The sequence below is a fragment of the Polypterus senegalus genome, chromosome 4 (genome assembly GCF_016835505.1).
Source record: "Polypterus senegalus isolate Bchr_013 chromosome 4, ASM1683550v1, whole genome shotgun sequence".
NCBI lineage: Eukaryota > Metazoa > Chordata > Cladistia > Polypteriformes > Polypteridae > Polypterus > Polypterus senegalus.
This window is the reverse complement of record NC_053157.1, coordinates 24530662-24556082: the sequence shown is the minus strand read 5'-3', so window position 1 is coordinate 24556082 and position 25421 is coordinate 24530662. Positions and strand designations below refer to the sequence as shown.

The 25421-nt window shown below is 39.4% G+C and overlaps 1 protein-coding gene across 1 annotated transcript in view; it reads left to right on the top strand.

The window, feature by feature from the left end:
- LOC120527193 (cell division cycle protein 20 homolog B-like) overlaps positions 1 to 25421 on the top strand; it is a 95508-nt gene that overhangs the window by 50293 nt on the left and 19794 nt on the right. The window contains exons 5-7 of the mRNA XM_039750349.1: positions 4424 to 4511; positions 9357 to 9470; positions 20676 to 20872. Of these exons, the coding sequence (XP_039606283.1) occupies positions 4424 to 4511; positions 9357 to 9470; positions 20676 to 20872 (399 nt within the window). The remainder of the gene's footprint in view (positions 1 to 4423; positions 4512 to 9356; positions 9471 to 20675; positions 20873 to 25421) is intronic.

Genomic DNA, 25421 nt, shown 5'->3' with positions numbered 1-25421 from the left:
CAAACTACAGAGATATTCTTAAGGAAAACCTGCTCCAGAGCACTCTGGACCTCATAGTGGGCTAAAGGTTCACTTTCCAACAGGACTATGACCCCAAGTAGAAAGCAAAGCGTGGTTTAAGGAACACTCTGTGAATGTCCATGAATGGCCCAGCCAGAGCATGAACTTAATCAAACAATTCTGGAGAGACCTGAAAATAGCTGTCCATTGACTGATGGAGCTTGAGAGGATCTGCAGAGAAGAAAGGTAGAAAATGTATTAATTCAGGTGCGCATAACTTTTCATGTCAAGCCTAGAAGATTCCAGGCATCCAATGGGGCTTAAATAAAGTAAGAAGTGAAAGGTCTGAATGCTCAGTTTTCTACTTTTAATAAATTTGAAAAAAATTCTAAAATCCTGTATTCACGTTGCCATTTTGTGGTATCGAGTGTCATTTTTAATGAGGGAAAATTATATTTAAATGATTTATGTACAAGGCTGGAACATAGCAAAATGTGTAAAAAGTGAAGGGGTTCTAATACTTTCTGAAGGCACTGTACATTTACTATTCCTTGCTTCGTATGGCACGCTAAGCCATTGTCTGTGAGGAGTGTGCGCATTCTCATGGTGTCTGCATGGGGTTTCGCACACTCCCAAAGATAAGTGTGTTAGTTTCATTGGTGATTCCACATTTTACCTGTGTGTGTGTGTATGTGAGACTGGTGGAATGTATGAGAGTTGGTACCACAGCGGAGTGGCGTTCCCACCTTGCTCTTGATGCTGCCAGGATAATCCTTAACACCCTGTGGCCCTGAAGTGCATTCATTGGATTGATCTTAGAATGTCATATTTGTTTGCCTCACACAATCTGCTCTCAGAAGATTTTTCTCCCCAGTGTCATTGACTCTTTTATAAAACAGTCTTACAGACAGCAAAGAATAAGGAATGCAGAGACTTGCTTAATTAGAACAGGACAAATGTTTAGGCAATGTGTATGTCAATTGTTTTAAGTAGATATCAAAGTTTCATTTATTTATGTATTTTTTAATTATGTAAATGCAGTGATGGGCTGGTGCCCTGTCCAGGGTTTGTTTCTGCCTAGCGCCCCATGCTAGTCAGGATACCCTCCTGCACACTTTGTGACCCTGATTTGGATTAAGCAGGTTAGAAAATGACACAACATAATTATGTAAATGTTCTGTGTTTAATGTAAATTTACTGTGTCCATGTGTTCTGTGTTCCTTTTTGTATAGACATGACTAAATAAAAAACTTAAATGTCTTAGTTATAAAAGTCAATAAAAAATACATTAGGCATATTGGCCCGTATGTGAAAAGTCCACACATAAAGTCTTTTCAACAGTATTTCCTGTTGTAGCAAAAGTGCAGAGTGCCTATGGCTCTTTTAGGTAGCTTGCTATCCTTAGAACCACTTGCTCTTTCAATACAAGTTAGAATTCCACAAATGACTTTGGCAGGCTTGCCATTTTTTTTTGACGTTGGATAGATGGAATGCCAGCTCATAATATTGGTTGGTGGCTCATCCCCCAATGTGTTGATGCCATATACAGTACTTCTAAAAATATCCACACTCATGGAAGGTTTTAAATGTTATTGCCATACAACTTTGGATCACAGAAGATTAAATTTGACATTTTCAACACACATTTTAATGTCAAAGTGAAAACAGATCTCTGTAAAGTTGTCTAGATTAATTACAAACATAAAGCCTTAAATAGATGTTCACCCCCTTTAATATGACACACCTAAACCATCACTGGTGCAGCCAACTGGTTTTAGAAGACACAGAATTAGTTCAATGGAGGCAGCTTGTCTTGGGTTTTAATTGATTGTGGTATAAATGCACCTTATCTGGAAGATCCAACTTCTGGTGAGCCAGTACTGTAGCCTAACCTACACAGTGAAGGTGTAAGAGCACTGCAAGCAACTCTATAAAAATGTGATTGAATAGCATAAGACCAGAGAACATTTCCAAGTCACTGAATATGGAATGTGGAGTATGGCACATCTGTAAATCTGACAAGAGGAGGCCATCCACAAAAACTGATAGAGAAGGAGAAGGAGAAGATCAGTGAGACCTCAGAGAACTCTGAAGGAGTTGCAGACTGCAGTGTCTGAGATTGCAGAGATAATACAGACAGGAACTGTTGCCTGAGTGCTTCATTAGCTTAGAGCTTTATGGTAGAGTGGTGAGAAGAAAGCCACTGTTAGAAAAGTGAGTATGACATCCCAGCTAGAGTTTGCTGCAAAGCATCTGGGTGTCAGCTGGAAGAATGTTGTATGGCCTGATGAGACAACAATTTAGGTTTTTGGTCATCAGACTAAATGCCATGTTTGAATACTGCACATCAGAGTGGGCGACATAGGTGGCTGCCTAAGGTGATGTCACCTGAGGGGTGCCATTTATGAAAGTTATGGAGTGTGTGCTCTGGACAACAAGGGAAACAATCCCTACAGGCTGTCAGAGTTTAATAATACCAACTACATGCTATGAACCATGAAGGGAGACATCCGTCATCCCCACCTAGGGCTCCAAATGGGCTTTGACTGCCACTTCTGTACATTATCAAAACCACACCATTACACATTGTGATGGCAGGATCATGGGGATGGCCTTCTGCAGCAGGCCTTGGAAGTCTTATGAATGTAAAGGGTAAAATAAATGCAGCAAAATACAAGGAAATCCTGGAGGAATACCTGAAGCAGTGTGCAAGAAACTTGTTATCCCACATAACTTTCTCCATTTTCCTATCTTGGAACTGTTTTATGTTTTTGTGATCTTGTAAATTACCTGCTCTTTTGCCTGCTTTTTATTTTCTTACTTTTATTATTATTTTTTACTGTGTACAGTGTCCTTGAGTGTTTTGAAAGGCGCTTTCAAATAAAATGTATTATTATTATTATTATTATTACCTTGGGAGAAGGTTTGATTTCCAGAAAAACAATGAGCCCAAGCAGAAAGTCAAAGCTACCCAGGAATGGCTTCAAAACAGCAATGTTAATGTTCAGGAGTATCCAGGTCACAGTCCAGATCTCAATCCAATTGAGAGTCTGTGGCTGGACTTGTCAAAAGCTGTTCTCTTTCAATCCTCATGCAATCTGAAAGAGCTTGAGCAGTTTTGAAAAGAATAAATTGGGAAACACTGCAGTATCCACATGTTCAAAACCGATACAGAAAGACACCTGAGCACATAGACTCAAGGCTGGCATGGCTGCCACAGGCATGTCAAATAAATATTAACTTGTGGGAGAGGAATACTTATGTGATCAACAATTTTGTATCTGTAATTAATTTAGATCACTTTTCAAAGCTCTGTTTTAACTTTTTCCATTTGATCTGTGTCAAAAGAGCCAAATTTATTCCACTGTGATTCAATAGATAGATAGATAGATAGATAGATAGATAGATACTTTATTAATCCCAAGGGGAAATTCACATACTCCAGCAGCAGCATACTGATAAAGAACAATATTAAATTAAAGAGTGATAACAATGTAGGTATAACAGACAAATAATAATTTTGTATAATATTAACGTTAACCCCCTCGAGTGGAACTGAAGAGACGCATAGTGTGGGGGAGGAACGATCTCCTAAGTCTGTCAGTGGAGCAGGATGGTGATAGCAGTCTGTTGCTGAAGCTACTCCTCTGTGTGGAGATGATCCTGTTCAGTGGATGCAGTGGATTCTTCATGATTGACAGGAGTCTACTCAGCGCCCGTCGCTCTACCACAGATGTCAAACTGACCAGCTCCGTGACTACAATAGAGCTTGCCTTCCTCACCAGTTTGTCCAGGCGTGAGGCATCCCTCTTCTGCAGCATCTTATTGCAGATGTTGAAGGACGCCAGCCTTCTAAGGAAGTATAGTCAGTTTCTTACACAGAGCATCAGTATTGGCAGTCCAGTCCAATTTATCATCCAGCTGCACTCCCAGGTATTTATAGGTCAGTACCCTCTGCACACAGTCACCACTGATGAACACGGGGTCCATGAAGGGCCTGGACCTCCTAAAATCCACCACCAGCTCCTTGGTTTTGCTGATGTTCAGTTGTAGGTGGTTTGAATCACACCACTCCTGATGCAGCCCACGATAGCAGTGTCGTCTGCAAACGTTTGCACATGGCAGGACTCCGAGTTGTATTGGAAGTCCGATGCACAGTATATAGGCTGAACAGGACTGGAGAAAGTACAGTCCCCTGCGGCGCTCCTGTGTTGCTCACCACAATTTCAGACCTGCAGTTCCCGAGATGCACATACTGAGGTCTGTCTTTAAGATAGTCCACGATCCATGCCACCAGGTGTGAATGTATAATCTGTAAAAATAACATTTAAAAACTTCCAAGGGGGTGAAAAACCTTTACAGAAACTGTAAAAGAGGTGATTTGATAAAAAATTAAGTCATATTTTTCTTTCTTTTTTTTTAGGACAGCTCACCCAAAGCAAACTTTGCAAGAAAAGAAGACAACATAATATATATCGAAACTGAGAGGAACTCGCCCTACCTGTGTATAGGTAATGCATCATGACAGTGGCATATATCAGTAAATGGCTAGGGCTTTAATTCTCAGATTTAACAGTTTATCACAAACTCATAAAGGGGATTCCCAAATTAGACTAATTTAAACTGGTGCAAGTTTATGCTTTGGACTAAGCAACTAATAAGAGGACAGTTTTGACAAAAGCAGGCCATTCAGTCCGACAGTATAGTCATGCCAAGATGAGAAGTTACCTGATTACTTGTTTTCATTTAAATAATCGACAAAGCGGACATGACCTACTACTTCATAACCGTTACAAGCAGCAGCTCTGACAGGTTTGGAGAAATTGGTGTATTTTTTGTTTCAATTAAGTAGCTTAGTAGGTGAAAAAGGTGACCACCATTAAGAAGAAAGAAACCAGCAATGGTTTCTTCTTAGGGCTGCTTCTGCTTGCTTTGAAAAATGTTTATCTCCGTGCTACCAACTGTGGTTTATAAGTTTTGTATCACTCTGCAAATTCATGAGAGTGATAAGCATCAATAGATTGCTTAAATATTTTTTTTCAGTTTACCATGTTAAAAAGGGTGTTTAAAGTAAATTCCCATCTTTTTCATGTCCATCATTAACTGTGTCTTCTTCAGAGGTGAAGAGAAGGCACTTGAGAGAATAAAATATAATAGGCAGGTATTGCAGTTAAAGCGTTTCCCCGATGGTGATCCAGCTCGTAAGGACATTGTTGGGGACCCGAGTGGCTGAACCCAGCTAAGGGTCGCCCACGTAACACCTGGCTGCGGCAGATAGAGGGTCATTTCCGGAGGGTGGGATTGGACCGCGTGTCTGCCTGGGGGGTTGCCAACCGGGATCCCAAGTTATTTCGTCGTGTAGTGGGTGCGGCAACACACTGTACCAGAGTATATGCTCTCCAACTTCACTTGACTTGCAGTTAAGTCTTGTAAACACCAACAAGGTAGCAACTGTATTTTCAATTACTATAATTATTCCGTTGTCTGAGATGGGAGCTACCATTGTGAAAACTCAAAATTATTAAAGCACTCACATTGATTTATTTTCCCAGTCTAGTGAGAAGTCAAGTAAAATGACACCTGTTATTGGCTAACTAAAAAGATTATAATATGCAAGCTTTTGAGGCAACTCGGGCCCCTTCTTCAGACAAGATGTAAAGAAATGGTGTTGTTAAAAGCACCACAGAGACAAGATCATAGTTGTCTGGTGTGTCAGTGACCAAAATGGTAGTTGATAATGTGGCCAGGTATAGAATAATAGTAGAGAACTCCAAGATGTCCTCATCCCTGCTACATTTTGGGTACTGACTTTGCATATGTATTGGTTCTTGATCATTAAAATTAAATAAGAAGTGTAAAGACGCCAATTGTTTTCTCAGGATAGTCCAGTGATCTTTATAGCAGCACATAATTCTAGAAGAATGTATGTTTAGAATGACCCACAAAGGTGAGACTCAATGTCTAACCCTGGCTATAATATGTAACAGCATTTTATTTAGCAGAAAGAAGAATCTGAAGTTGAAAAGGAAGTATGACAGGTAACTTTGCGCAGTTTAAATGATAAGAGAACCGAGCAACATAATATTTATATAGCGCTTTTCTAAAGCACTTTACTTAGATAGTGGGGTACCACTTCAGCCTCCACCATGTGCAGCATTCACCATGCAGCCATTCTTGTGCCGGTATACTCCCCACATATTAGCTAATTGGTGGTGAAGGGATGAGAGAGATAGTTATCCAATGAGAGACAGAGGATGATAAGGGGCCACAATAATCAGGCCATGGTGGGGAATTTAGTCAGGACATTGGGAAACACCCTACTCTTTTTCAAAAGATGCCTAAGGATCTTTTATGACCACAGAGTGTCAGGAACTTGGTTTTATGTCCATCCAAGGGATGGCACCAATTTTAAAGCACAGTGTCCATGTCACTGCATAGGGGCTTTGGGATCTAACCAGAGAACACAAGGTAAGCATGCCCTGATGGCCTCATTAAACACCTTTTCCAGCATGGGTTGTCTTTTCCTAGATGGTCTCCTATCCAAGTATTGGCTTGGCCCAGACATGCTTAGCTTCCGGCTCCCCATCTTTATGAAAAGCATTTTGAATGTCTTGAAAAGCACTATATAAAAGCAATGCCTTTTTAAAGACTAGTTTTGTTGGTCGATCACTATGAGTACACACTATTCACTTTTTACACACTTTGTCATGCTGCAGCCTTTTGCTTAAATAATTTAAATGAATTTTTTCTGCACATCGAGCAACACCCAGCACCCCAAAGTGATAAAGAAAAAAACGGGATTTTAAAAATTGTTGCAAATTGTTTGATCAGGTACAAGTCCGAGTACAAAAAAATGTACAGAGTCGACCCTAAGCCACTCCAATGCTGTCTTTGCTTTGTGATTAGGGTCATTGTCCTGTTGGAAGGTGAATGTTTGGCCCAATCTGAAGTCCAGAGAGCTCTGGAGCAGTTCTTCGTTAAAGATATCTCTGTACTTTGCTTCATTCACTTTTCCCTCAACCCAGTCTATTCTCCTGGTTCTGAAACCACACACTGCATGATGCTGCCAAGACAATTATTCACCATTGGAAGTGTATTGTGCAGGGGATAAGCAGTGCCCGGTTTCCTCCAAATTTGACGCATAGTATGGAGGCCAGATAATTTAATCTTTGTTTCACCAGACCACAGAATTTTATTTCTCATGGTCCATTAGCCCTTTAGGTGCCCCTTTGCAAACTTCAGGCAAGCTTTCATGTGTCATCTGGTCACTCTGCCATAAAGCCCAAATGAGTGCAGTGCTGAAGTGATGGTTGTCCTTCTGCAAGTTTCTCCCATCTTGACACAGATTCTCCAGAGTTCACTATCAGGTTCATGGTAATCTCTCACATCATTGTCATTCTCCCCCAGATTGTTCAGTTTAGCTGGGCAGTCAGTCCTACGAAGAGTCGTAGTTTTTCCAAATTTATTCCATTTAAAGGATTATGGAGGGCACTGTGCTCTTGTAAACTTTCAATGTTGCAGAAGTTTTTTGTAGCCTTCCCCAGAACATTGTGTTGTGACAAACTCCTGTCTCTAAGCTCTACAGGCCTTTCCTTCGAACTCATGGCTTGGTTTGTGTTCTAATAAACGTTGTCACCTGTGGGACCTTCTGTAAACGGGTGTGTTCTTTTCCTGATCCGTCCAATCAAATCGAATTGAGCACAAGTGGACTCCAAACAAGATGTCAAAATCATCTCAATGATGATTAATGGACTGGAATGCACCTGAGCTAAATTTCAGGAGTCATAGCAGATGATTTGAATACTTGGTGTCAGTGGGATGTTTGCGTTTTTTAGTTTTAACACATTTGCAAAAATTCCTAAAATCATTTTTGCTTTTTCATTCTGAGATAGCGAGTGCTGTTTGATGAGGGAAAAAATAATTGCAACGCTTCTGGTGCAAAGCTGCAAAATAAAGTTTTGTAAAAAAAAATCTTTTTGAAGGCACCGCAAGCTCCCAAAATTAGAATATTAGAACAATCTAGACGAGAACAGGCCATTCAGCCCAACAAAGCTCACCAGTCTTATCCACTTAATTCTTATAAAAAAACATCGTCTAGTTCTGAAAGTCCCTAAAGTCTTACTGTCTACCACGCTATTTGGTAGCTTATTACAATTGTCTGTGGTTTTCACAGACTAAAAACTCCCTAATGTTTGTGTGAAATTTACCCTTAACAAGTTTCTTGATGAACTCATTTTAAAATAACAGCCTCGATCCACTGGAGTAATTCACTTTATAATTTTAAACACTTCAGTCATGTCTCCTCTTAACCTTCTTTTGCTTAAACTGTATAGGCTCAGCTCTTTTAATCTTTCTTCATAATTCATCCCCTGTAGCCCTGGAATCAGCCTAGTCGCTCTTCTCTAGCACTGCTCTGTCCTTTTTGTAGCCTGCAGACCAAAACTGCACCCAGTACTCCAGATTAGGTCTCACCAGTGCATTATAAAGGTTGAGCATAACCTCCTTGGACTTGTACTCCACAGATCGTGCTATATAACCTAACATTCTGTTAGCCTTCTTAATGGCTTCTGAACACTGTTGAGAAGTCGATAGCTTAGAGTCCACTATGACTCCTAAATCCTTCTCATAAGGTGTTCTCTCGATTTTCAAACCTCCCATTGTGTATTCAAACCTAACATGTTTACTTCCTATGTGTAATACTTTACATTTACTGATATTAAATTCCATCTTCCACAAATCTGCCCAAGCCTGTCTGATGTCCAAGTCCCTCTGTAATGATGTAACGGATTTCAGATTATCTGCTAATCCACCTATCTTGGTATCATTTGCATATATCATCAGCTTGTTACTTATATTCCTATCCAAATCATTTACAAACATTAAAAACAGTAGCGGCCCTAGCATTGACCCCTGTGGAACACCACTCTTAACATCGGCCAATTCTGATAAAGTTCCATGAACCATCACCCTAAAATGAAGTTACTTTAGTATGTTGCATTGACCAGATTGAAATATCCACTTTTCTGATGATTTGTAAGCATTTGTAAGGTTTTGTTACATACAAGTATGTGATTAATAGATACATAATAGGCAGTTGTTTATCTGAAATGTTACCAGTTTTTTTTATGCCTGGGATGTGTAAAAAAACAGAATACCGTGGAGGAAATCAATGCAGATATGGGAAGTACTTACCTAATGGACTGAAGCATATACTTTGAGAAGACATGTTATTGGAACCAATGGAAAATCTGACAGCTGGATTAAGAAATGTCATTAAGAGCCCCACAGAGATTAGGTGACTGATTTATAAAAGGAGAAGAGAAATTTCACACTTTTTTTCTCTCTTTGACATTTAGCTCCACAGAGTCCGCATGAACTGCCTCTAATTAAATGTGCTGCTATCAACTCCAGGGTGCGTCCTCCAGAACTTGTCATGAAACTGAATATTACAGGACTAAAGGACGACTATTGTAAGTATCATGTTCAGTTGTGAATTATATGAACTGCCTAATATTAATAACTAATTTCCTGTGCCTAAAACACAGCTTCCTGGTATACCATTAGAAGTGTAGCTCAGCCATCACCGGGTTCCATAAGGGTGTGTAATAGAAGTCAGAGTATAATTAACTTGTGTGAGGAATTTAGCACGCTAAATGTTCTCATCCAACCTCTCTGGATGGATCAAAGTTAATGTGAGAATAGCATTTAGCACCAAATGCACTGTTTCTGATCTTTACTTCTTGTAAGACGTCACTTTCTTGTAAGGAATTTGCTTCCATATTTGCATATAAATACAAGGCTGTGACAATTTAAATCTCGGAATGGTCATGTAGTGCCACGTGTATGGATAAAAATCATGTGTTTTGTTTGATCACAAGCCCATTAAAAACTCATTAAACAGAGACAAACAGTCAACCAAGAATGCAATTTAAAAACGCTAAATAGGTTTGAGAATTTTGCTCGAAGGATAAGACCTGAAATGATGCCTGACAAATGGATCATTCATCATGAAAATACCCCAGGCCATGATGTGCTGAGTGTTCATTAACTTCCTGGCTAAGAAGTTTTGAGTAAGTTAGAAAAGCACTGTGTACATGGAATTAGTTTTTATTGCTATAAGAAATCAATTATCAAATAGGATCATCCATCCTATTCACCTGACTTAGGCACTTGTGATTTCTGCATTTCCCAAAAATAAAACCAGCCAGGAAAGGACTGTGATTTGCAGACATGTCTGGCATCCTGCGTAACATGACAAAGGAACTCAAGAGTACTCCAGGTACAGAGTTCCAGGTATCTTTCCAGCAATAGGAATGTCATCTAGCTAAATACATAGCTGTGGAAGGAGATTACTTCAGTGGTGATAGTAGGCGCTACTGGATAGATAATAGGCACTTTTTCTACAGGTTAATTCCGGGAATTAAATTGTCACAGCTTGTAATTACTGTAAAAAAATGTCAATGAATAAATAATGCACACAGATTAATGGATAATGTGCAAGGTGGGAGACACCCCTGAGCTGTACCCAAAATGTGCATTACATCATAAAGACGAATATATACAAAACATAAAGTATTTAACTCAAAATAAATGCAAGGGATAGGATACAGGGAAAGCATGGCAGAAACACAAAACAAAAATAAAACAATCCTGATGTTTTTCAGGTCTTTCCTAAAGGCGTTTCCTTTGTTCATGTAGTCGAACATCTTGTTTACTTTCCAACAAAGTAGTATTGTTTAAGCACTCCTTTATCTTCCTTTGCTTTGTTTCCTTCATCTCTGGGAACTCTCTCCCTGATTCCAGTTGAATCTTTGTCATCCTGACCTTTCAGCTTCAGGTTCACTGGCGGTTCAAGCAGGACGAGATTTTAAGTGCCATCTGAGGCTGTAGAGGCCCTGTAGAACTCTGTCTCCCTCTAGGGGCCCTAACTGTTACTACAGCCCTCAGTCTTGGCTCAGGCACAAGGGTATGAAACAGGAGGCCAAGCATAATTTAATGAGGCTCCTTACTGCCAATTAACAGCTTAGAGATGTCAGCATAATTATAAGTCATCTCCAAAAGACATTCTGTCAGTTCTATTCCACCACTTCTGGTGTACTTCTTATAAATAATTGATTGGTTCACCGACAAAAGCGCGATAGACATATGAGCCCCGACAAAAGCGCGACGGACAAATGAGCGCCGACAAACCAACTAACTGGTTTTCGACAAATGCGCGCCGACAAAATCGCCACGACAAAATCGCGAGAGAGGCCAAGAGAGTGGGACACGTATGTGCGCATTATGTACACATTATGTGCTAGGTTATAACTGTTATAACTGCTGATGGCATGCCGCGAACAAATAACTCAGTCGAGGGTTGGCATAACGCGTCGTATACAAAGCGGAATTACCAGCAGTCAGGCAGCCAGCAAGTCTAAATATGCTCAACTATCAAGACGTCTTGCTGCAATTCTTCCTACATATGCAGGGCGTGATCTTAAGGACTACCTGAGTGCCGTGCTAATGGCATGCCGTGTCTCATAATATTGACTTCTAAAATAAACATTATTATATATGATTTAAACTAGTAATTCATATTAAATGAAACGTTCGCGATTTTGTCGGCGTGATTTTGACACCGCGTTTTAATCAGCGCTATTTTGTCGGCGCGCAAATGTCGGGTCACAAATTGATCTGCTATTAACTAAAGGTAGTCTTTCTGTTATAACATCCTTCCAGTTATGGCCTTGATAGGTTCTGGCTTTTTTCTATACAACTCCTTGTTGCCTGACCTGACACTTCTTGGCACCATCTATTGGCTGAACATGTTTAATCTTATTTATATGGCCAAGCAGACTTTTCAAGAATCATTAGGAACAAGGTAGAAATCAGCCCTGAATTTGATGAAGGTTCATCACATGCATCATTCTGTCATGATTTGCCTGCTACAGTAAGGACAAGCTCCCTAAGGCCAATAACACCCACATGATGAGAATCCCAAGGAGGCAATCCTCACCTAAAGGCAATAACAGATATGAAATGAACAGCATAGTGAATAATTAAATTGAGCAGAGATAAGAAATGAACAACACAAAGAAAGATATACTGTAATTGTAGGTATACACCGATCAGCCACAACATTAAGCGCACCTGCCTAGCATTGTGTAGTACCCTCTCATGCCACTAAAACACCTCTGACCCTTTGAGGCATGGACTCCACAAGACCTCTGAAGGTGTCCTGTGGTGTCTGGTACCAAGAGTTTAGCAGCAGATCCTGTAAGTCCTGTAAGTTGCAAGGTGTGGTTTTCATGATTCAAACTTGTTTTTCTAGCACTGCCCACAGATGCTCAGTCAGACTGAGATGTGGGGACTTTCAAGGTCAAATCAACAAAGAGAGGCTGTGGCTACAATTGTTCCTAGAAAAAAAAAAACTTCTACTGGAGATTTTTAAGGGAGAGAGAGAAACAAGAGAGATCCAGAATATGATAAATGGGATAAGATAAAGGGATATCAGTAACCAAATCAAAAAGACAGAGAATTAGAGATAAAAGATAATTAGAATTGGTATTTTTAATTCATTTTTCTTTCCTGGGGAGTTCTGGGATTTTTTGATGGTTATTCTGAGGTTTGTGTTGTTAAGGAATGTGATACAAATATTCCTGACAAATTGAACGTCTTATTACTATTGTTGGTGGCAGGCTTGACACTCCAGCCACCGTAAAAAAACTTCACACTTGTCAATGTTGAAACTTTTACCACTGTGACCACAGGCACACCATATTTCCACTTGTATGTAGGAAAAGCTGTACGGCCAACTGACACAAAAGTGTGAATGCATATGAATGTACCCTCACAGTTTTAAATATCAGATGATTAACAACGGTATCCAATGCATGATGTATTTAATTATAGTTGGCTGTAGTCTGTGTGAATTTTGTATGTTTGCTCTGTAACCCCATGGCTATTATTGTACTCTTTAAATTTCCTTAAATATACAGTAGGAAGGTATGTTGGTTCAATCGATGCCTTTGTGTAGTATGAGCATATAGTGTGATGTTGATGAGATAGTGCCTGATGTTTCTCTGGATGCTGCTAACTGTGCTGCTCTGCCTTGCTTAAGCTCTGAAAAATCAAAGAGGATGAATGTATGAAGAATACAAATGATGATGTGTCACTTTTACCATAAATGTTGCACTGCAGTTTTCCCATAAATGACTGCCAGTACTGTTAAAATGACCTGTGGTAATAAAACTTACCTGACCAAAAAGGTAGACAGCTTAACATGTGACCCAATGGAGCTCTTTCAAAACACTTGGTACCAACTTTAAAATGCACCCTCATCATTGGTTCCTTGCATAAAAAGACAACAGCTTTTTAAACAGTTTTGCAAAAGTGTGGTTTTGCTGTAGCATATTTGCTGATAAGCACAAACCCTAAGCATAAAATGAGATATTCAGCCTTCCTCTGATTTGCAACATTAAACCATAAGTAAAGTTTCTCAAGGAAACCCAATAAAAATAGTAATGCCACAGTTGCAGCATTGGAGATGATAAAGATACACTGTGGTCATGTTATCATGGGCCAAAAAATTAGCATGATCAACATTCTCAGAATTAAATTACTCCACAGCAGCTTCATCGAATGCTTCATGTTCGCACTCCATTTCTGTTTTCTCATCTCAATGTGCAGGCATGTCTTGGTGCTTTAAAGTCACCTTCATGAAGGAGTCTCCTCTTGCAATTTATTGCATCTTGCCATTTTCACAAAAATCAATATACAGCAGTATTCCAATAACCAGAAAAAGAAATCCAGGCGGTTCTGTCCTGACGGTCTATCAGGCACCGTAAAGATGGAGCTGAGCAGAGGAAAAGTAAATAGTCAAACAAGTTAATAGAAGAATTGAAGAGTCCTTTACTGATGGATCTAAGTCTGAATCTACATACAGTATTTATGAATGGTATTATGCACCATGCATCTTAGCAGTTGTTGACCCCACTCTGTGACTTTACGTGGTCTTCCGCTTCGTGGCTGACTTGCTTTTGTTCCTAAATGCTTCCACATTCCAATAATACCACTTACAGTTGACCATGGAATATCCAGCAGGGATGAAATTTCACAAACCGTCTTATTGCAAAGGTGACATCCTAACACAGGACCACGCTTGAAGTCACTGAGCTCTTCAGAATGACCTATTTTGTTTCACCAATGTTTGTAAATGAAGACTGCATGGCCAGGTGCTTTATTTTATACACCTGTGGTAATGGGGCAGATTAAAACACCTGAATTCAATAATTAAGAGGTGGGTCCCAATACTTTTGTCAATACAATACAATATTTACAATACAATTTATTTATATAGCACATTTTCATACAAATGCTATAGCTCAAAGTGCTTTACAGGGTAATTAACAGAGACTATAAGTAAGGTCCGATGGGCTGAGAGGACAGAAAAAGTTAAAAAAACAAAAAATAAATAAAATCTGCAGGGGTTCCGAGGCCACGAGACCACCCAGCCCCCTCTAGGCATTCTACCTAACATAAATGGCCTCTATCAGTCCTCATGGTTATCAGGATTCACATGGAAGAACTTGATGATGATGGTCATGTGGACTTCTGGCCTTCAATCCATCAATGTACGGACATCACGGTGCTTTGATCAGGCGGTGGTGACGCAGATCGCCACCACAGAAAAACGGAAAAAGAACAGCAGAGAAAATAGGGGTTAGTATGGATTTTGGAGCCACCATGAATGATTATGATAATTACGTTCATATGCAGAATAGCTGGATTAAACTAAAATGAAGCTATGAGAAAGCCATGTTAAAGTAATGTGTTTTTAGCAGTTTTTAAAAGTGCTCCACAGTAGTAGCCCGGTGAATTCCTATTGGCAAGCTATTCCAGATTTTAGGTGCATAACAGCAGAAGGCCGCCTCACCACTTCTTTTAAGTTTAGCTCTTAGAATTATAAGCTGACACTCATTTGAAGATCTAAGGTTATAATTTGGAGTGTAAGGTGAAAGACATTCTGAAATATAAGAAGGAGCGAGATTATTTATGGCTTTGTAAACCATAAGCAGTATTTTAAAGTCAATTTTGAATGACACAGGCAACCAGTGTAGTGACGTCAAAACTGGAGAGATGTGCTCGAAATTTCTTTTCCTATTTAAGATTCTAGCAGCTTCATTCTGTACTCGTAATCGATTGATGACTTTTTTGGGTAGTCCTGAGAGGAGTGCGTTAAAGTAATCTAGCTGACTGAAAACAAAAGCATGAACTAATTTCTCAGCATATGAGGTCTAACTTTTGCTATTTTTCTTAAGTGAAAGAATGCTGTCCTAGTAATCTGATTAATATGTGATTTAAAATTCAGGTCAGAGTCAATAATTACCCCTAAATTCTTTACCTCTGTCTTGACTTTTAATTCTAATGGATCAAGTTTATTTCTAATACCCTCATTATATCCATTTTTGCCAATCACTAAAATTTCTGTTTTCCCCTTATTTACTTTGAGAAAATTACTACTCATCCATTCAGAAACACAAGTGAGACATTGTATCAGTGACCCAAGAGAGTCGGGGTCATCAGGCGCTATTGATAAATACAGTTGTGTGTCGTCAGCATAGCTGTGGTAGCTCACATTATGCCCCAAGATAATCTGACCAAACAGAAGCATGGAGATTGCAAAGAGCAGTGGACCCAGGATAGAGCCTTATAGTGTACTTATGTGATCAATTACTTTGCATTTTATATCTGTAACTAATTTAGACTACTTTGTAGAGATCTGTTTTCACTTTGACATGGGTCTTTTTCTGTTGATCAGTGCCAAGAACGCCCATTTAAATAAACCGTGATTCACTATTGTACAACAATAAAATGTGAAAACATCCAAGGGGAGGAATACATTTTATAGGCTCTGCAGAAAACACCCAGAAATCGCAAGTAGAAACTGTTACATTAAGACCAATCTGGATGAAGGAGGTACTCTTCACATCACCCCAAAACCCAGAATACGCTAAAAAGTCCAAAGTCGAGGTTGACTTTAACAACACAGTAAAGAACACAATGAAGTGAATCAGGAAAAGGGAAAAATAAACTGAACTGTACCTTTTAGTCTATCAGGTCTTGAAGGACAGTCTGTCTGCTGAGGTACTTGACACACTGGTCCACCTGTAAGAATGTACCACCTTTCATTTATTCCTTTTTACTCTGACCTTCCACACTCCTTTCTGTCCTCGTCTCACCTTTCTTCTCTCAGCCAAACCTTTCTTCTTTTGATTTCCTGACGCAAGGTTCAGCTCTGGACTAACTGGAAGGATTTTTTTAAGCTCTGCTCATGGAACTATTAGTGGCCTTAGAAATAACTTTGGAGGTCAATGTAAGGTCTCTAGAACTTCAGTGGTCATCCTCTATGAATTCCCCCAACTTGCACCAAAAGTCCCTGTCATCTCAAACTCCAATGTTCTCTTCAAGTGACTAGAAGCTCCATATTACCTTTACAGTCTAATAAGTATCAGACAGCCATGTGTAACACATGTGGGACACATACATTTCTGGTCAATGGCACAAGAGTAGGATGTAGTTATTAATTATGCCTGTCAACTAGGTAAGCCTGTAGTCTGGCTAATCAGTCTACTGAGTGGCCCTGTTCTGAGTTGATCTAATGTGTATTTTTTCGTATTTATTCTACAGTCGTGCAGATGACTTAGAATTGTTTTTATCTGCAAGCCACCATGGCAGATGATTACATTCTTTGACATTGATGGACTTAATCATAGTTTGTCCATGTGGACAGACCATTAATCAGTGTTGCTAAATTAAATTGCTGAGGCGTCTATGGAACGATTCAGGAAAATAAACCTGAAGAAGTTGTTCACTCACAACTGCATTTTGTACCTTCACGATGCACCTTCACTAACCCCGCTGTCCATCAAAGAGTTCTTAACCAAAAATAATATGGTTGTTGCTTTATACCCACCGAATTAACACTGAGACTGAACGGAAGAAATCTGACATGGTCACAACAGATGAGTACAGGAAATGTTTCTAAGAATGAGAGAAGCTCTAGGACAAGTGCATTGCATTTCATGATGTGTAGATTGAAGGTGACTTAAAGGGAATTGCTGTAAGTTGTATAATAAAGTTTTTTTTTTAACAATTAGGTGGATTTTTGGCCACCCATTGAATACCTTGCCAAACATGTGAGTCTGGTGAGTGTCTTATGGGGTCTTCTTTAGGTAAACACAGGGGGAAGATCAAGAATGATCAAAATGCCCAAAACCAACCATTTTGGGTATTTTTGGGTCACCCCCCCTTGTACAGAGTCTCCCTGCTGCCATTTACTGTATACTTGGATACTTTCCCAGTGTCCTTCCACGTCTGAGTTCCGGCTCTCAGAGTTTTACAACAAACTTCTGACAACTCAGTAACAACCGACAGAGGGATAGCCACTCGTATTTAGCAATGGAGCAAAAGTCCTCCAGCATCCTGGGTGAACTTTCTCTAACATGCTTTCGATAATTATAAACTAAGCTTGTGGAAGTGACGCACAGATTAAGTGGTTTATGTCATTATAGCAACCATAATACAAAAGATGGCTGAACACAGCTCGCAGTGTCCAAATTATTGCATTTTCCAAATTCCCATGACTCCTTGTGGTTTATTTACTTATTAGAATTCTGATTTAGAACTCTGTTTTTCAGTTTTTGTTAAGTTTTGCTATGCCAAACTTTTTGGCTCTTATTTTGAGAAGGCTGCAGACCACTCTGTGGCTGCTCCAACCAAAGGACCCTGGACCCCTGTGACGTTATTTAGGAACCTGAGTCTGAAGGTGTGAAGCAAAGAACTATTTTGAAAATTTGCTGTTTGGTTGGTCCCCAGGACTAAGTCACTAGTTTAGTGGATAGACATATGTGTGCACATAAAGGCTGAAATGAATTCAGAATATAAATAAATAAGGACAGCTACATTTCACTAATGAAGTCCAGAAAATAATGCATGACTGAACATATCAATCCTTGTAGCAATTCCATACTTTGCTTTGTATGCAATTCTTGTCATAGTGGGCCTCATGATGGCACAATAGTCATCACTCCTGCATCACAAGTACAGAGGCCCAGGCCTAATCTAGTCACTGTCTTTATGAACTTTATAAGTTCTCCCCATAACCATACATCTTTCCTCAAGGTACTTAGATTTTCCTATCTCATCCTAGTCTCAAGAGTGTTAGGTGTACTGTTGGCCCTAAACTAAAGAGTGTGTATGATTTTGCCCTCCAATAGATGGGTGCTCAGTTGAGGGCTGGTTTCTGTTTCATGATCTTTTGATAGAAGAGGCAAATGTAGAAAATGAATAGATGGATGGAAATGAGTCATCTGATCTGCGAGATAGAAGCTAACGGATAGTCATCTTAAAAACTTACTCTGAAATTTGCTGAAACCACCATTTAGGGTTTTGGGTTGATAGCATATTTGGTTTTTCATAGTAAGATTTTGTATCATTCTAGTATAATATCTTACAACCTATGTTATTTTTTGGACAGTGAGCTTAAAAATGCTACTGAAATTTTATCCTTTGATTTACTGAGTATCTAAGCCCCACGTTGTAAAAATAAATATTTCAGCTATGCTATAACTATTCTATGTATTACATACTGTACTATCCTATATAGTATACTTTATCTCAGCAACTGTAAAGCACAATGGAATCACTATAGCAAGATGTTATTATGAAGTAATGATTAATTACACTGGAGAATGAAGATTAGCTTCCTAGACATTTTTGGTTGCTTTATCCTGATGATCACATCAATCACATGTACTTTGTATTGTCTATTTTTGTGATTTTTGTGATTTCCTTTCATGTTTTAAGAATACATATACTGTACAACATCTTCAGCTAGAACATCTCCGGTGATCTAAAAGTAGTGGTGCTGCTACTGGAATGCAACTCCAATTTTAAGTACTGTGAATGGGACAGCCATGCTAAAGAGCCTTATCACAACCGGCCTCTCCATAATCGATTCATTCCAGGGCACAAAAATATGGCACATAAACCGCTTGTCAGCCTCAAAAGCATATTTTTGGCCAATTCCTCATACATACATCATGATGAAACATGTCATGAAAGTGATGAAAAAAGAAGGTGAAGGATTTCTATATTTGAGATTGATGTTTTCACGAAACTGTTGCTAAGATTAAGGAAGACATTTTTGTTGACCCACAAATCAGACACATCATCAGTGAAAAGTGGTTTGAGGATCTTCTAGTCAGGCTGGAGGAAAACACATGGAAGGCATTCTCAAATGTTGTTGAGACTTTTCTTGGCTATCACAGAGCAGGAGACTACATGCAGCTGGTTGAGAAAGTGCTTCAAAAACACAAAACCATGAAGTACAATATGTCGCTAAAGATTCATTTTTCTGCATTCACACTTGGACTTCCCAGCTAATCCTGGTGCATTTAGTAACAAACGTGGTGAAAGGGCATTGCAATGATGGAAAAGGGGTAACAGGGTAAGTGGAATCCATCACTGATGGCCGACTATTGATGGACATTGAAACAAGAGGCATCATGCTGAGTACAAATAAAAACCAGCAGCAAAACATTTCTAACTCTGTTGAACTAATAATCATTAAGAGAGTAAACACACTAAATTAAGTAAATATTATTTTAATATTTCTCTGATTCCCTACATGACATGTCTGAGGCTATCTATCATAATTTGAAAAACAAAATTGGTCATGTAGTGTTATTTGTTCATAATATGAATTCACAAATGTTGGAATACTGTATATACTGTATATAATTAGGTTCTTCTGTGAAAGTGGGAGGAGAAAGAGCAATGGCGTCAGGTGGAGAACTGTGTTTCTCAGAACAAAGAGAATTGTCTGCAGCATAACATCAACAAAACCAAGGAACCACTTATTGAGTTTCGCCACACCCAAGAGCCTCTGTGCCCAGTCCATACTGAGGGAGTAAATGTGGAGGTGGCACACAGCTACAAGTACTTGGGGGTCCACATCAGTGGCAGGCTGGATTAGTCTAGTAACAAAGAGTTGACTCTTTTTTCTTGGGAGACTGCATTCCTTAAATTTTTAATTCTGACATTTCAAGAGCATGTGGATTAGTTTACATAACAGCTCTATATTGTTCCAGGTGTGCAAGTGAGTGAGCACTATGATGGACTGGTGCCATGTCTATCACTGGTTCCCTACTTGTGCCTAATGCTACCTGCATAGACACTGGATCTCTATGTCCCTGACCTGGATAAGCAAATTGGAAAACTGATGGTTGGTCAAAATGTGAGATTACACTGTGGCCTCTCTGATCCAGCACATTGGTTTTGAACATCAGCCCACTTTCTATCTGAGTAGAGTTGCAATGTTCTCCTTGTGTCAGAGTATGGTTGTTTTCCAGATACTCTGGTTTTCCTCCTACACCCCAAAGACAAGCTTGTTATGTTCACTGGCTACTTTATATTAGTCTGTTATGAGTGAATGTTGGTTCTTCACTTGTGCCCAATTCTGAAATTGGATAAAGAGGATTCAGTTAATCAGCGAATCGAGTGGTGCTTTTTACACATGTGTTCATTATTTAATTTTTTACATGTGTTTCACTTGTTTAGAAATGTTGGACATAGAGATCACCAACTTGGCTGTCTTCTTAAACTTCTTCTGTTTTGCTTCTTCTTTACAGACCTAAATCTACTTGACTGGAATGCACAAAACTCTATTGCCATTGCCTTGGACTCCTCAGTTTGTGTATTTAGTGCCGAACATTGCAGGCTGATGTGTGAAATTCACATGAACTCAAACTCTAAATATGCTTCCTCGATTGCTTGGATTAAAGATGGCAGCTGTCTTGCAGTTGGGACAAGTGATGGTGAAGTTCAGGTAAGAGAGCATATTTATGAACAAATCAAGAGGTCATGCAATGTCTTAAGAAGGAAGAAGGAGAGATATTTTTAAGTAGAATTTGGGAGATAAAACATTATGTTATAAAATGAGCAAAGATCAAAATCACGAATCTTTCCTGTATGTAGTCACAGCTATACTGTCTCACAATAAACAAGAAAAATAAACTGTAAATGAGTAAGAGAATCAAAAGTCAAAAAATAGTCAAAAGATCAAAATCGGGAGACAAGGAAATCTTCAACAAAGCCAGAACACAATCAAAAAATTCAGAGTCAGAAACAATGACATGGATTCGCAAAACCAGGAAAGACTAAATAAAGATCTTTGGATGCAGCAACACAAGGTTTATCTGTGAAACTTGGATACCCGAGAAGTGCCTGGAATGATCTTTGTATCACCACAAAATTGACGTCAAAAACAAATGCACCCTGGAGAATTCTGGGAAAGATCTCCATGGAGATGTCAGAAAGAGAAGCTCAACACAACAGAGTCGTGCAAACTAGAAATAAAACAATGTCACGATAGGAGGTGATTAAATAATCAACTTTTTTGGAATAGATTTCATTGGTCACAAAATTTTATAATCCATATTTATATTAATAGAAACTGCATAGGAATTTACACAGAACATTTATCAAAGCTGGAAATCATAACAGTGTCTCTCTATTATAAAAAAATCTTGGGACGAGACAAGGCTTTTTTTCTTGGGACGAGACGTGATCTTTTGAAGAGAGACAGACACACACTTTCACATCCCGCGAGACAGTCAAGTCACGTCATACTTACAACCTTTGGAAGCAAGTCCCGTGAGACGGTGACTTTTGCAAGTCACGTCCTTCTTACAACCATTTTCAAACAAGACCATGGTCATCTAAGTTGTTAGAATGCTTTTGGCAGACACACTTACTGTGCTCTCAGCTCTTAAAAATTGTATATGTTCTGGATAACACGACAACAACTAAGCAAAGAAGAAAGAGCAGCACGCCGAAAAGAGACCCAAAAGCGTTGGAGAGAAAAGAATGCAAAAAAGAACAAAAATAATATAAGTGCAAATTCTGAAAATAAGGAAAGTAGTCTCCCACGAGACTAGACTTTGTGCCTGGGGCCGGAAAAAGACAAAGTAGAATGTTGTAAAGAATTCAAAAACGTTGGTGTGATACACATGCAGAATAGGTTAGAGAGAATGGAAGTAGGAAAATTTGAAAGTCTCAAAAAAATGATAGTATAGATCGCATTAGTGCAAACAAATGGAAAATATTACTCTGTGAAATAACGAAACAGCAAAAAGAGATCGAATAGTGTTTGAGGATGTCTCGGGGAGATGAGAGACAAGGCAGTAAGACAAAAGGACAGCTGCTGTACAGGCTTTTAAACATTTGAAGCGTCGCACGAGATGCAGATCGTGTGGAACAGCAGCAGCAGCAATGCAGCAGCTGATCGAGCAAAGAGGAAGTAAAAATAAAAACTGTATTTGTTTCCCATTGTATCACTGTTTAAGAGGGGTTTTGGAAGAGCGACCACATCTCCTTGAGGTGCTTTCAGCCCCCATCATCACAATGGTGTGTAGCGCTGTCTTGGAAGGGGTTTGTGAGCAAAGCGAGCAGGGGGCAAAGACCCCTAGTCTAATCAATTAAGAAATATGTAGTCAAAATACTGATGGACAAGTTCTGAAATTAAAGAGACTATATGGACACTCAAAGTTTTTAAGTTTCTATACAATCTCAAAAAATTTTGTAGTGTGAGGTAAACTTGTGGTACCTGCCTGAAGTCAGGAGAAATGATGGTAGAAGATACATTTGATTACAGTGCAGGGAAGTAACAGGCAAGCATTACGATTATGATTTATTTGTTCAGCTGATACTTTTTAAATGATGCTCATAAAGTGCATCTGAGTGTCCCCTGGCAGGTTAAGTGTCACTTAAGAGATGCAGTATGAGCTGACAACGCTGAGGTTCACAGTCAAGCACTGTTTCTAAAAGTCTGCCTGCCTCGTATGATCCAAGCAAGCTGACAAACTAACACAGCAGTGCCTAGGCTGCCTTATTGATTCCTCAAGTATTTATACAATTGCATCTTCAAGAATTGTTTTTACTGTTGATATAGCTTTTAATATTTAAAGCATTACATTTGTCACTTCCTAATGTTAAACACAAGCAGATGGCTCTGCAGCGGATTCAGTGAGTAGTCAGACAACTTTACTTATTGCTTTGTGTTAAACATCATTTAAATTGATTTTTTCCCCACATCAAGCAACACCCAATACCCCAAAATGACAACAGGAAAATGATTTTAGAATTTTTTGCAAATTTATATCAAATAAAAAACTGACATATCCCATTGACACAAGTGTTCAGACCCTTTATTCAGTACTCAGTCGAAGCCCCTTTAAGCAGCGATTCCAGCCTAGAGTCTTCTTGGGTTTGACATGGCAAGTTTCACATAGTTGGATGTGGGGTTTTCCACCATTCTTCACTTCATATCCTCTCAGGCTCTGTCAGGTTTAATGGAGACCATGAGTGGACAGTTATTTTTAGATCTTTTCATACATGTTCAAACAACTTCAAGTCTGGGCTCTGGCTAGGCCACTCAGGAATATTCCCAGAGCTGTCCCTAAGCCATTCCTGTGTTGTCTTTTTTTGTGCTTAGGGTCATTGTCCTTTTGGACAACAACCAATCAGACATTCCTTTAGGTGCCTTTTTGCAATCATCAATCAGGCCTCCATGTGTATTTTACTGATGAGGGACCACTGTCTGGTCACTCTGTCATGAAGCCCACCTCAGTGGAGTGTTGCAGTGATTGTTATCCCTCTGGAAGTTTTGCCCATCTGCACCCTGAACCTGAGCAAAGGTGACCACCAGCTTCTTGGTTACCTTTGTTACCGTGACTCTCTCCCCATGATTGCTTAGTTGGACTGTATAGCAAGCACTTGGAAGAGTCGTAGTTGTTCCAAGCTTCTTCCATTTAAGAAATATAAAGGCATCTGTACTCTTGAGAACCATCAGTGCTGCAGGGTTTTTTATAGCCTCCCATAAATAGATACAATCCTGTTTTTAAGCTCTGAAGACAATTCCTTTGACCTCATGTCTTGGTGTTTGCCCTGATACACCTTGTCACAAGTGGGACCTTCTATAGAGAAGTGTGTGCCTTCATAATCCTGTCCAAACAATTGAGTATACCACAGGTGGACTCCAAACAAGTTGTAGAAACATCTCAATGATGATCAACAGAATGGGATGCAGCTGAGTTAAGTTTCAGATGTCACAGCAAAGGGTCTGAATACATGCATCCATGTGATTTTTCAGTATGTATTTTCCTATAATCCTATTTTCACTTTTTCATTCAGAGCTATTGAGTGCTGATTGGTGTGTTGGGGTAAATTTAAATGATTTTAGAATTATATTGCAACATAAAATGTGAAAAAAAGTGAAGGCATCTGAATACTTTCTGAATCTGCTGAATGTAATGCAGTATATGGAACTTTACATCATGTCTTGACTGATATTATGAATAATTCGATTTTCACCTTGAAAGCGGACAGCACGGTGGTGCAGTGGTAGCGATGCTGCCTCATAGTAAGGAGACCTGGGTTCACTTCCTGGGTCTTCGCTGCATGGAGTTTGCATGTTCTTCCCAAGACTGCGTGGTTTTCCTCCGTGTTTCCTCCCACAGTCCAAAGACATACAGGTTAGGTGCATTGCCAATCCTAAATTGTCCCTAGTGTGTGCCCTGTGGTGGGCTGGCACCCTGCCTTGTGCCCTCTGTTGGCTGGGATTGGCATCAGCAGACCCCCATGACCCTGTTTTAGTATATAAAGGATGGATGGATAAAATCCATTTAATTCAATTCAGAGTTCCAGGTTATCACAGTTTATTCATGCAACACCTGGCACAAGGCAGGAAAAAGCCTTGGATGAGGTGCCAATCCACCACAGTTTAAACTCACACATAATAGACATAGACAAATGTGTTGGTACTCCTCCACAAAAACAGAAGAACCCACAATTGTCTCTGAAATAGCTTGAAACTGCCAAACATTATTGGCACTCACCATTGTTTATTCTATATTTAACAAAAATCAGACTTTGCTTTAGAGTTTTGGCATGGCATGGACAAAAATGATGGGACTCATAACCTAATATTTTGTTACCCAAACTTTAGAGGCAATCACTTGTAGCAAAGCTACATGACTTAAGAAACTGACTTAACATGACTTAAGACCCTGCAGAGCTTTGAAAACAGAAGCTGGCTAGACAGTAAGGAGTCCTGTTGTTTGTGTCTGAGTTCACTCGTCTGTCTTGCGAGCAATACCATCACCTGTGGATTATTGTCTGTATCCTGGATCATCACACTTGTATGGATGTATGGACAGTCTTGTGCCTGCCTGTCATGTAAGTAGTGACTTGGATCGATCATCATGCTTCATCTGAGCGAGATTCCTACATCTCACCAACCCTCGCCGCATCAGGAATACTGGTAGAACTGTTCGTAGATTACTTACAGCAAGCTATTCACTGGATCATTATTTTTC